The 14,401-nt window shown below is 38.0% G+C and overlaps 1 protein-coding gene across 4 annotated transcripts in view; it reads right to left on the bottom strand.

Annotated features, from left to right (window-relative positions):
• RALGAPA2 (Ral GTPase activating protein catalytic subunit alpha 2) overlaps positions 1-14,401 on the bottom strand; it is a 330,878-nt gene that overhangs the window by 150,110 nt on the left and 166,367 nt on the right. For all 4 annotated transcript variants that reach the window (XM_064375258.1, XM_064375283.1, XM_064375285.1 and 1 more), the window contains 3 exons: positions 10,574-10,702; positions 1,519-1,647; positions 617-675 (listed from right to left, as the gene is read on the bottom strand). In XM_064375258.1, the coding sequence (XP_064231328.1) occupies positions 617-675; positions 1,519-1,647; positions 10,574-10,702 (317 nt within the window). The remainder of the gene's footprint in view (positions 1-616; positions 676-1,518; positions 1,648-10,573; positions 10,703-14,401) is intronic.

Raw genomic sequence — 14,401 nt, 5'->3', positions numbered from 1 at the left:
GTTCCTAGGAGGGAGTTAGGCTGAGCTGGCCTTCTGGTGACCTTACGGGGTTTGACATTGAGGATCAGAGACAGGTGTTCCCCTCCATCAGCATTCTCAGCTTTGGTCTTCACCTTGGGAGGAGAGGCAGAAACTTTTTCATCACGTAAGTGGCCCAGAAAATCTCATATCTTGATCATAGGCTGCTAGCAATCTCAGTTGCCTGGCAGAAGCAACCAAAATGTTACCAGACACTGCCAAATGTCTTCTGGTGTAAAAGATCATCACTGGTTGAGAGTCACTACCCTACACATACACCATTGCTATAAATATTTGGTTTATATTTTTGCTTTCTTTCTTCTTGAAAATATGATACATGAATATATTTGTAATCTTGCTTTTTCTCACACAAAATAGTGTACTATGTATATTCTTCAGTACTTTACAATTTTCACTTAATAATGACACCTTTTGAAAATAATCATGCAAAGGATCTTCCTGGCATTACCCTTCCTATACTTTTCAGCCTGTATAAGAGTTCTGTGAAAGAATAAGTGTTGTTTTGTAACATTAACTACTTACACATAAACGTGTATCTTAAAATTCTAAAACAGTTTACCTCTTATTCAACATTTACCTTGCATATTCATTTGGTTCTTCTGTGGCATTCTTCAGTAAAATATTTATGAGGTAATGCTAAAAACACAAAATTAAGTAAAATAAAAACTTTGTGTCACAGTTGGTTTCCCACATGTTCTGACCATGTTCCAGGCAGCCAGGAGCTACTGAAGTTCGACCAGGGAGCTCAGGGAGCTCATCTATGAGTGAGAGCCTGGGGGAAGAAGAACGCTTTGGGGAGCGGCTGGTGGAGGATGAGGGTCTCCACAGGGCCTCCCTGGGCCATTCAGCCTGCGGGAGTAGAGCGCTTCTGGTATAAAGCAAATGAGACTTCTAGATAGAAAAATCTTGGTTTTCTTTTACTTTAACTGGATTACATGTTGTACACTGAATTATATACTGTAATTATATTTTATAGTTTAATTGAGTCAAGGATTCTAAAAGCATTTTTGTTCACCTCAAAGTCAGCTGAGGAGAGAACAAGTGCTTACTTTTATTCTCCAATAAATAATTTGGAATCTCAAATTACTAGTAGTATTTAATCAGGCCAACAATGGGATTGAATATTTAGTTTATTTTCATTACTTCTTTTAAATTAACTTGATTCACTAATGTAGTTAATTAAGCTAATAAAATTATTATAACAAGCAATTCACTACATGATTATGACCCTTAGGTCCAATAAACGGGTATAATAAAAAACACCTGCTATTATAGCTATAAGGTCCAACTGCAATATGCTCTGAATTTAACACATATATAGCCCATGAATAGCCTTATAAAAACAACTATTGAAACATTTAAAAGATACAGCAAACTTTCAGGAATAAGTAGATTAATATATACTAATGAAAGAGATAATCATACAGCTAGAATTATAAAAAGCGCTAAACTTGAGATTCAGTCAAACACATTATGTACCTTGATATCTTCAGTTCCTGTAATGGCCTCATTTACTTCTGGCACTGACTGCAGTAAAGGAATCTCCTGGTAGGTGTTTGGAAAGCAGACCAGAGAGCCAAGGACAGTGACAGCCTCTGAACGAGGTGCCTGCACATGAGGAAGAGAAGCACACACATCTTTCCTTTGGTAAGTTAGAAGCATTAAACAAGTGACATGTTTTATTCTTTATCCTAGATAAAAAATACCAAACTCAGCCAAGTTATTCTCTTCCAGGTGAATATTTAAGCAAAAGAGGTTTGCCTAAATGAAAAAGCAAATTTCTAAGGAATGGAAACTATCAGTATACTTAGATGTAAGCAAGTGTTGCGGGAACTGATTTTCAGATTCATTCAGAATTGGAAAGGCCACTGACTCCGTCATGACTGTTGACATTGTTTTAGTGCTAATGTTCTCAACAAAGCAGGGTAAAGGATATTAACTTAATATCATTTTGCTGTTAAGAACAATTAAGGAAAACTCACAGGGAAGTAGAGATGGAGGTAACTATCAGAAGGTAGAAAGAGAAGACAAACTACCAAATTTCTTGTCTATCACTAAGAACTACTTTATGAAACAACATATAATGAGATACTATATCACTATTATCTAGTGAGATGCTTTTCTCTTATTTGCCCCATGTTAGAATTAGATATACATTTAAAAAGGCATTTCACTAGATTTCAATTCAGCCAACACTAGCACCTATGATTAGCCAAGAATAGGAGACTACACAGGTCTGTCATCAATCTACTCACCTAACTGTCCATTTATCTGTCTACTATTATGTAATAATTATAACAATGAAAGCTCACGTATAAGGAGTTCTCACTCTGTGCTAGGCACTGTTCTAAGTGCTGTACAAGCATTTCCTCATACAGTCCCCTCACCAACCCAATGATGTAGAGGCTATTATTTCCATTTTCCAGTGAGAAAACTGAAGCTCAAAGAAGTTAAGTAGCTTTTCAATGTCATAAAGCTCCTAAGTGATGCACATGGATTTGAACTGAGGCCATCTAGCTCCAGGTCCAGACTGAGCCTATAGTTAAGCACTTGGGCTATAAAATCAAAGAGAGCTTTTCTGCCTCAGAGGGTTGGAGCACAGTACATGAAGTAGGGAGGAGAGACAACAGTTATACACAATTCAGTGAAGCACCTGCTAGGAGAGCAACATACTGAGGATAGCATGGGAGCCCAGTCTTTCATTTTCTACCTAGCTTGGTTCTCATAAGTACATAGGTAAATAAAAGGCAATATAAAGCACAGCAGAGCTACTCTATGGGATGAGGCAAGGATTGGTTCTGCTCAGGATGTTTAGGAAACCTTAAACAAACTGCTGCTAAGAGCCACAGAGGGAAATAGAAGTCAGGCAGGCTGGCAGTGAGTGAAGAAGCCAGCTGAGTAGGCAAGAGGCAGGTGTCCATGAGACGGAAGGCTGTTAGGGTCAGAAGCAGTCGTCCCCAAAGTGTGTTCCACTAGGGCCACAGGGACTGTGAAAGGGCAAAAACAAAGACTCCCAGGAAAAAGACATTGCAGAGACATTTGGCTAAGCATAATTAAACAGGAGCCTTTAACATGTTATTGTACACTGAATTTCCAAGTGAAGAAGTGTATTTCCCAAAATTATTTGACTATGAACCTGGCTTTCTTTCTTTCCTTTCCCCCAGAGTATCTGGGGAGATTACTGTTCTGAAAGAGACTTTTTGAAATACTTGTCCTGAGGTTAGGAGAGAAAAGTCTGGGATAACAATTCAGATGTGTTCAGGGCAACTGAATGCATGTGTCTTTGTGGAGTGCGAAGAAAGAGAAGTGATGACAGAGGTCGAAGCCCTGAGGACGAAGAGACAGACAACAGGAAGAGTATCATTACCAACCCACAGAAGTCCTCTTTGTGCCCCTCCCATGATGTCCTCCCCTCCCCCAAAGTAACCACACTCTGCTGCGACACCACAGATCGGTTTTGTCTGGTTTTTCAATTAAATAAATGAAATTAGAGTATACGTTCTTTTATGTCTGACTTCTTTCACTCATTATGTTACGCAACTGATCCTGTGTTTTTACTGTATATAACAATCCATCTTATGTACACACCATAATTTAGCTGTTCCATTGCTGATGGGCATTTGGATTGACTCTAGGTTTTGGCTGTTACAAATAATGTTGCTGTGCACAAGCTTCTTCTCATCTTTTGGTAACTTGTGGTAAGATGCACAGATGTGTGCATCTCCCTCCCCCACTGCCTCAGTGGGGCAGACCTACCTAGCAGGGGTACTTGAAACTGGTAATTACCTTGTGCTAACTGAAAATTCTGACTGAGCAGGTGTGCTCCAGCTCAAATACGTTTCAAACACCTTTCACCAGTTCCTCTACAATTTTAACCTCAAGTTTAAACAAGAAAGTACTATCATTCAGAGTTGTGGTTCCTTCATGTCACTCTTACATTCACATTCTCATTGATATTCTCTCTCTTTTGAAAAAAACATTTTGGAAGGCTACTTTATTAATTTTGTGTTGATTCCTTTTTTCCAGCTTTACTGAAGCATAATCAATAAAAATTTATATAAAGTATATGCAACATAATGTTTTGATATACATATACATTGTGAAATGATTACCACAAACAAGCAAATTAATATATCACCTCATACAGTTCCTTTATGTGTGAGGTATGAATACTTAAGATCTACTCTTAGCAAATTTCAAGTTTATAATATAGTATTATTAACTATAGTGACCACACAGATCTCCAGAACTCATTCATTATGCATAACTGAAACTTTTGATCCGCCGACAAACATCACCCCGTCTCCCCTCACCCCAACCACAGCCCCTGGGAACCACCATTCTACTCTCTGCTTCCGGAGTTGGACTATTTTAGATTCCACATATAAGTGATGCCACGCAGTATTTGTCTTTCCGAGTTTGGCTTATTTCATTTAGAAAAATGGTTCGTTCATGTTGTTGCAAATGACAGAATTTCCTTCATTTTTTAAAGGCCGAGTAATATTCCACTGTAGATATGTACCACATTTCCTTTATCCATTCCTCTGTCAATAACTTAAGTTGCTTTCATATCCTGGCTACTGTGAATGCTGCTGCACCGAACATGACAGTGCAGACATTTCTTACACATACTGATTTCACTTCCTTTGGATACATACCCAGAAGTGGGACTGCTGGGTCATACGGTAGTTCAATTTTAAAATTTTTGGGAAACCTCCATACGGTTTTTGATAATGGCTATACCAACTTACCTTCCTACCAAAAGTGTACAAGGGGATGAAAATGTCTAGAAAAAATGATATGAGTTGCACACCCAGTACCCAACCATTCACTAACCCACACATTCATGTGCAGTATTTGAAAACAGAATTAAAAATTGATTCATGGCTGTAACATTTATTCCTACTATCATACCTCAGGCAGAGAGTTAAGAAAAACGTATATAATACTATGTAACACTGATATATGTGTTAAAGACCAAGCAAATTCAATGCCTTCAAAAAGCTTAAAAGATAAGGTGCTCATGTCCCTTTTATTGTAGTTTCAAAGAATGTAACACTTCTTTGCTTTATTGAAAGCTAGTTTTGTATTTTATTCTTTCTGAATTTTTTGAAGCACATTCCTTGTTTGTATTTCGGTACTTCCTTCCCTTCACATTTTCTAGTTTGTGTTTTTCCAGGTTCTGGTTATTTTTTGGTTGATATTTATTTTCCTACCTTGGCAACACACCTTTATGTGAATTTGACCTTTACATTTATCTTTACACCATCTTTTATTCGAGTATTTTGTGTTGATTCTTTTTTTCCAGTTTTACTAAAGTTTAATTAATAAAAATTTATCTATTTAAAGTATATACAACATAATGTTTTGATATACACACTGATCCATATCAACATGTTTTTAACTTACGTCTTTGGGGATGTGTTTGTCGTGATGCCAAATCTCACTCTAGTTTTTTTCTGTCAGAGGCCTCAAATGAGGAAGAATCATCATTTGGTAAGTGGTGATCACAGAGGGAAGACACCAATAAATGGAAGCTATATATTGCAATCTGGGCAGTATATAATGAATTCAAATAAAAGTCAGGATTTTTATTTTTTTTTTATGTACACAAGAGTTCTCTTTCCTCTACATCCTTACCAACACTAATCTTTGGCCTTTTTGGAGAAAGCCATTCTAACAGATGTGAGGTAATTATCTCATTGTGATCTTAATTTGCATTTCCCTGGTGATCTTGAGCATTTTTCATATGCAGCAGTCCCCTCTTATTTGAAGGGGATACATTCCAACACCCCCTCAGTGGATGCCTGAAACTGAGGATAGTACCAAACCCTATGTATACTATGGTTTTTGCAATACAGACATACCTATGAAAACATTTTAATTGCTAAACTACGTACAATAGCAAAGACTTGGAACCAACCCAAATGTCCATCAATAAAAGACTGGATAAAGAAAATGTGGCACATATATACCATGGAATACTATGCAGCCATAGGAAAAGGATGAGTTCATGTCCTTTGCAGGGACATGGATGAAGCTGGAAACCATCATTCTCAGCAAACTAACACAAGAATAGAAAACCAAACACCACACATTCTCACTCATAAGTGGGAGCCAAACAATGAGAACACACGGACACAAGCAGGGGAACATCACACACAGGGGCCTACAGGGGGTTGGGGGACTAGGGGAGGAATAGCATTAGGAAAAATATCTAATTTAGATGACGGATTGATGGGTGCAGCAAACCACGATGGTATGTGTATACCTATGTAACAAACCTGCACATTCTTCACATGTACCCCAGAACTTAAAGAACAATTTAAAAAAAATTAGGCACAGTAAGAGATTAGCAATAACAGCTAATAATAAAATAGAACAATTATAACAACATGACAGCATCACCACTCTTCTGCTTCGGGGCCATTATTATGTAAAATAAAGATTACCTGAACACAAGCACTGTGATACCACAACAGCCCACCTGATAACAGCTATGGCCACTAAGTGACTAACAGGTGGGGGTAGCAGATACCACGTGGATCCACTAGACAAAGCAATGATCCATGTCCTGGGCAGGATGGGCCAGGATGGCTCAAGGTTTCATCATGCTAGAATTATTTCTAGAATCTTCCATTTAATATTTTTGGACCACCATTGATTGTGGTAACTGATATCAGAAAGTGAAACTGAGGATAAAGTGGGGCTACTGTACTATTAGCCAACTGTATGTCTGTAAGGTCATTTTAATAGCCCATCTAGCCATGCTGGCAGAAAATGACTACCATGTGTAATATTATCTCTAGGAAGGCCTCCAACATTTTTACAGGAAACTCTCTTGGCAAATCATGAACACAGTATTGGAAGTTCTGGCCAGGCCAATAAGGCAAGAGAAATAAATAAAGGGTATTCAAACAGGAAGAGAGGAAGTCAAATTATCTCCGTTTGCAATAACATGAGTGTATATTTAGAAAACCCCCATCATCTCAGCCCCACAACTCCTTGAGCTAATAAGCAACTTCAGCAAAGTCTCAGGATACAAAAATCAATGGACAAAAATCACAAGCATTCCAATACAGCAATAACAGACAAGCAGAGAGTCAAATAATGAGTGAAGTCCCATTCACAATTGCTACAAAGAGAATAAAATACCTAGGAATACAACTTATAAGAAATGTGAAGGACCTCTTCAAGGAGAACTACAAACCACTGATCAAAGAAATAAGAGAGGACACAAACAGATGGAAAAACATTCCATGCTCATGGTTAGGAAGAATCAATATCGTGAAAATGGTCATACTGCCCAAAGTAATTTATAGATTCAATGATATTCTCATCAAGCTATCATCGACTTTCTCCACAGAATTAGAAAAAGCTACTTTAAATTTCGTATGAAACCAAAAAAGAGCCCAAATAGCCAAGACAATCCTAAGTTAAAAGAACAAAGCTGGAGGCATCACACTACCTGACTTCAAACTATATTACAAGTCTATAGTAACCAAAACAGCTTGGTACTGGTACCAAAACAGATATGTAGACCAATGGAACAGAACAGAGGCCTCAGAAGTAACACCACATATCTACAACCATCTGATCTTTGACAAACCTGACAAAATCAAGCAATGGGGTAAAGGATTCCCTATTTAATAAATGAGGTGGGGAAAACTGGCTAGCCATATGCAGAAAACTGAAATTAGACCCCTTCCTTACACCTTATACAAAAATTAACTCAAGATAGATTAAAGATTTAAACCTAAGACCTAAAACCATGAAAACCCTAGAAGAAAACCCAGGCAATACTATTCAAGACATAGGCATGGCAAAGACTTCATGACTAAAACACCAAAAGCAATTGCAACAAAGGCCAAAATTGACAAATGGGATCTAATTGAACTAAAGAGCTTCTGCACAGCTAAAGAAACTATCATCAGAGTGAACAGGCAACCTACAGAATGGAGAAAATTTTTGCAACTATCCATCTGACAAAGGGCTAATATCCAGAATCTGCAAGGAATTTAAACAGTTACCAAAAAAAACAAAAAACAAAAAACAACAACAAAACCCACCCCATCAGAAAGTGGGCAAAGGACATGAACAGACAGTTTTCAAAAGAAGACATTTATGCAGCCAACAAACATGAAAAAAAGCTCAACATCACTGGTCATTAGAGAAGTGCAAATCAAAACCACAATGAGATACCATCTCATGCCAGTTAGAATGGTGGTCATTAAAAAGTCAGGAAACAGATGCTGGATAGGATGTGGAGAAACAGAAATGCTTTCACACTGTTGGTAGGGGTGTAAATTAGTTTAACCATTGTGGAAGACAGTGTGGCGATTCCTCAAGGATCTAGAACTAGAAATACCATTTGACCCAGCAATCCCATTACTAAGTATATTCCCAAAAGATTATAAATCATTCTACTATAAAGACACACGCATACGTATGTTTATTGCAGCACTGTTGACAATAGCAAAGACTTGGAACCAACCCAAATGCCCATCAATGATAGACTGGCTAAAGAAAATGTGGCACATATACACCATGGAATACTATGCAGCCATAAAAAAAGGATGAATTCATGTCCTTTGCAGGGACATGGATGAAGCTGGAAACCATCATTCTCAGCAAACTAACACAAGAACAGAAAACCAAATACGGCATGTTCTCACTCATAAGTGGGAGTTGAACAGTGAGAGCATATGCGCACAGGGTGGTGAACATCACACAGTGGGGCCTGTCGGGGGTTGGGGGCAAGGGGAGGGATAGTATTAGGAGAAATACCTAATGCAGATGACGGGTTGATGGGTGTAGCAAACTATCATGGCATGTGTATACCTATGTAACAAACCTGCACATTCCGTACACGTATCCTAGAACTTAAGTATAATTTTAAAAGAATGAATATTTCAATAAATATGATTTCCCTTCTGGTATCTTGTAATTTTTTTCAAAGTTAATGTGAATGGTTAAAATACATTTGAAAATTCTTTGAGATTATCCTAAAATTTTTCAGAATAATGAAGCATGAAAAGTTGTTATATTCTTTACAATAAAACCACAGTTGAACAAATTCAACATTTTTCTTTTACCTTTTTTTTTCTTTTTAAGAGATGGGGTCTTGTTATATTGCCCAGGCTGAAATCAAACTCCTGAGCTCAGGTGCTTCTCCCCCATCAGCCTCCTGAGCCTCCTATAGCTGGGACTATACATATGCCATCGTGCCTGGCCTCTTCTCTTTTACCTTTCTTCCCTTTTGCTACTGTCTCTTTTCATTTCTCTTTGTTTTCTAATTTATCTTTATAAGAAAAAGTTAGTGTGTGAAAGCACCAACATGAAATACTAGTTACAGGAAGTATTTTAAAACAATTTATTTTAAAACCAAGGGCTTGAAGTTTAAATTTACCCTGCAAAGAATAAATAAGTAAAGTGAAAAAGTAATCACATACCAAACAAGGTTTAGGTTGCAGTAAAGCTAATTTTATTTACACCATTTGAAGGGGCAAAAATTACTCTGAATACATAACAGCTTACACAGCACAAATGGAAAAGCCCCTTTAAATTTGAATGCATAACGGTATTCTCTTGAAAGGCATTAATATATTGCTTTGGCCATGTACAGTGGCTCACACCTGTAATCCTAACACTTAGGAGGCTGCGGTGAGAGGATCGTTTAAGTCTAGGAGTCTGAGACCAATCTGAGCAACATGGAGAGACTCCAATCTCTACAAAAAATTTAAAAATCACCCAGGCATGGTGGCATGTGCCTGCAGTCCTACCCTCACTACTCAGGAGGCTGAGGTGGGAAGATCATTTGAGCCCAGGAGTTTGAGGTTACAGTGAGCTAGGCATGATAGCACCATTGCACTTCAGCCTGGGTAGAGAATGAATGAGACTCTATCTCCTCAACAACAACAACGACAAAGTGAAGAAAAAGATACTGCCTGAATGGCAGAGGTAAACGTAGACAGTAAAACAAATTCTTTTTGTAGCCCTTACTGATCACTTAGTCCACTTCTAATTTTTTATTACAAAAATTCTGCCCAAGTATTCTGGCATGTTATTAAGAGAATATATATTCACTTCTAGTTAAGATTTTAGTGTTCTAATATTTTAAGAAAATATTTTCTATGAGACTTATAATAATGAAGACTTAATTTAAAAAAAAATCTTACTGCTAATGTACACTTTAAAACTCCCTATTTTAGATATTTATGTCTGTGCCTCCATTTACTGGAAAATGCTAATAAGATCCTAAGAGACAAGTCCTGCTTCTAACTGTGCAAATGTGCTGAAATATTAGTGAGGATATGATTTCTCACACTTTGGCCTTTTGATGAAACGCCTTTCCAATACCAGTGTGTCATCTTATCCTACAATTTCACACATCAGCTGCCAGGGTATCTACCCTGAGAGCCCAGTTTCACATTGCACTAATGAGTCAACACCTGTTAAGAGTGGAGAAATCTGAACCTTGTTAGCGATTGTGAAGCCTCCTGGGAGCTGGGATGCTGAGCATTGTCATACTCACCGTCAACATGTCTGTGCTAAGGACCCTGGCAGCGGCCGTGATGAAGTCCCCCACCAGCATTGAGAAGCCAGGAAAACCCAAGGAGAAAAAGCGGGGTGGGCAGTGCCTTATGATGGTATTTAAGATATCCTAAAAGGGAAGATAAGAAAACACAATTGTAACGTTCAAGAACAAAATTCCAAAGTAGTCAGTTTGTAGTGCTACATATGACCACTTACAATAATCTAAGAGAACACAGATCACAGAAAATTTTCAGTGAAAGTGATATTGCAAACTGAGTTGCTCCAAGGGTTATTGTACCCATTTTAAAGGTGAGAGATTAGAGACACCAAACTGTAAGATAAATTATCCAAAATCTAAATCGTGACTCTGAGACTAGACATTTCCTATGTCTTCCATGTAAAGGTAGTCTCCTTTGACAGGCTACAGGAGTGATGAGGTAAATATATAACTAAAACCCTCAAGTATCTATCACTGAAAGAAAATATATGTCCTGTCTTTGGCTTTCAATTTGCCACAGTTAAAGCACACAGTTACTTTAAAATATCTTAAAGTAGGCAAAGAGATGGAAAATTTCACTCTGCAGATAGTTTTATGTGCTAAGAAATGGGAATATGGAGAGTGCTAAGGTGATGCTGTAATCAGTGAAATGCTAAAGTCAGAGAGTCATGATGGCTCTGAGTATAAGTGTGATCTCACTGCAAGTACAAAGTGCAACAGTAGTAGCCTTTTGCATAGAGTGCAGTGTAAAGAGCATCATCTGCCCCAGACACCTTGTGTTCCTGTGTCTGTAATGGCCTCTCACTGATGGCTAGATGGCTCCTTACCCCCTCAGCTCTGTTCTGAAGCAGATATCTAATTCCTGCCTGTGATAAATCAGGGGTCCACCATGGGACAGCATTCATGCCATCCATGGCCAGGCCACATCTCTGAAGTCATATGTGCAAGAGTATGCGTGTGTGTGTGTGTGTATGTGTAATAGGAATTAGTAAAAAAACCACAAACCACAAACTTCTTTTATGCAGCTGTTGGTCATGTACATCAATCAAAACATACACTGAAGTACAGTCATGTGTTGCTTCATGATGAGGATACATTCTAAGAAATGTGTTGTTAAGCAATTTCATCATCTTATGAACATCATAGACTGACTTACACAAACCTAGATGGTAGAGCCTACTACACATCCAGGCTATGTGGTATGGCCTATTTCTCTGAGGCTACAAATGTACACAGCATGTTACTATATTGAGTATTGTAGGCAATAGTAACACAATGGAAAGTATCTGCATATCAAACCACATCTGGACATAGAAAAGGTTGAGTAAAAATACAGCACTATAATCTTACAGGACCACCATCATATATGTGGTCTGCCACTGACTGAAATGTCACACGATTATACTATAGTTATGTGACTTGCAGTTATACAATCTATAGTGTCAATATAAGAGTAAGAAGCAAAATAAACACACATACACACACAATCCTACTTTATTTTCTTAGATTTCAGTGTGGTTATCTAAAAAATCCTTAAAAACAATCCTGATTTAATTGTATCAATATCATTAGAGCAATGCAGTAGTAACATGCTAAATTCTAACATGTTAAGTCTGACACAATAAAAATAACCTCACTTAATAACTTACTTTCTTAAAAAATTTACATGTGTTCACAAAACATTTTTCCTAAGACTCCTTTCTCCTTACATGGGTCTTAGTTTCTACAAATCTTGCCATTTACATTCTTAAAATTACTGTATAATGCTTAATTCAATAGAGTTCACATACAGTAAATAGTTTAACAAGTATTAAAGTTTTAGCATTTCAGTAGACTTTTTTCTTACACCAGAAATAAACAGATAAATAGATAGATAAGTAAAAAAGGAAGGAAGGAAGGAAAAAAAAACATGAACCATGCTTCTTCCAGGTTAATGTTTAAGCCTGCTTTAATCACGTCCTTTGATATACTTTAAGGCCCATATCAGTGAAGGCAAACATTCTAAGGGACCGAGCAGATGGATGCTGCAGTTTAGAAAGTGTGTGGTAAACTCAGGATCCAAGAGTAGAACAAAAGATCCACCTTCTTCATAATTAAGCCTCTGATTAATGCCCTGGGCTCCTCACCACACACCTGTAATTACTCACAGAGGTACTCATTGTGCTGGGCCTTGTCTCGGAATATCAGGCATCAAGCTATCCGGCAGCAGATGGAAGCACATTTCTGTTGACATATGTTGCAATGAAAGGATTCGGGCAAACCTGGCTAGCAAGGTAGCAGAATGCCATGCATTTGAAGATTAATAATGCAAACAACCATGATGTTAACTTTGTTATGTTTGTGTTAATTCCATCTGTTGAGATGTGGAACTAAACCTTGAAGCTTGTGGGCTTTAAAAATCTTTAGTACATACTTGAATCAAATAAGCCATTTTCACCATTGGAATTTAGAGTTTTAATTTAAAAACACTTTTCTAGGCGAAATTTATGGGAATTACGAACTAAATCCTTTAACAAGCCAACACTACAATTTATAAATGAATCCATTTTGCCTCATAAGATTTGTATGTGTAAAGGCAATGATCTGTAAAACGGGGCATTCAAAAAAATTACTAAGTTGCTATACTGATGCTAAAGACAGCAGATAGACACGTAGCTGAGATAAAGTCACATGGCCCTCCCTCTCCCTGGACCTCAGCCAATCACTTCAACAGAACCTGCTACTATGGGCAAGAAGGTTGGAAAGAGAGGGCAAAATAACAGATGGCTAGCCTACCCTACCCTGCCACCCACGTAAGACAGCGCCCTGAGGAGATGCAGCGCCTGTGCGAAGTCGCCAAAGACAGCACTGGGGGAGGGTAAATGGGGGGTTAAAGAGGGAACTATATGACCAGTTAGCCAAATTATGGCCATATGCCTCCTTATGTCGCTTCTCCACACTGAAATGGAACAACTCGAAGACTGTATCTTTGTGATAACATTTTAAAATTAGGAATAACCACGTGGCACTCAAAGAAGAGCAGCTACATAGTCCCAATAGAGGGACATCCACAAAATGTCCTACTCATTTCTAACTCAGTAGAATCCTTTCTTCACCTTCCCCACCATACAGTAAGATCACAGCTCTAACAGGAGTCGTTGAAGAACAGAATAAAAATCTGAAACCTTCCTTATAGCTTCCAGGACTTTATATATACATGGGACAGGATGATGCTCTCCAGATATCAGTCATTCATGTGCAGCCCTCATGCCTTTTGCCATCTCCCTGTCTAAAGTGAACCTTTGCCTAACAGGTTTTTCAAAGTGACTCATGTTTTTATTTTTTTTTATTTCCATAGGTTTTTGGGGAACAGCTGCTGTTTGGTTACATGAGTAAGTTCTTTAGTGGTGATCTGTGAGAATTTTGGTGCACCCATCACCTGATTTGTAGCCTTTTATCCCTCACCCCCTCCCACCCTTTCCCCTAAGTCCTCAAAGTCCACTGTATTATTCTTATGCCTCTACGTACTCAGAGCTTAGCTCCCACTTATAAGTGAGAACATATAATGTTTGGTTTTGCATTCCTGAGTTACTTCACCTAGAATAATGGTCCAATTATTCTGAAAAACTTATGTGTATCCTTTCCCAAAAGAAAAAGTAACTCAAATAATACAATGACAGTAACCAATGTGGCTGAATTTTTGCTAAAAATACCATTTTCTGATGAAGACTCAGGGTCTGAGACCAGCTCTCCTTATTAAACATAAGCTCAGAAGGCAATGACAGGGTGGTGTGAGACAAGTTCTTCTCTCAATTCCATCTGGCCTACCTAAGAGTATCACAAGGACCT

Source organism: Aotus nancymaae, unplaced genomic scaffold (assembly GCF_030222135.1).
Source record: "Aotus nancymaae isolate 86718 unplaced genomic scaffold, 86718_ANA_hifiasm-v0.15.2.pri h1tg000001l, whole genome shotgun sequence".
NCBI classification, from domain to species: Eukaryota; Metazoa; Chordata; class Mammalia; order Primates; family Aotidae; genus Aotus; species Aotus nancymaae.
The sequence above is the reverse complement of the archived record's forward strand: the minus strand, read 5'-3'. Positions and strand labels throughout refer to the sequence as shown.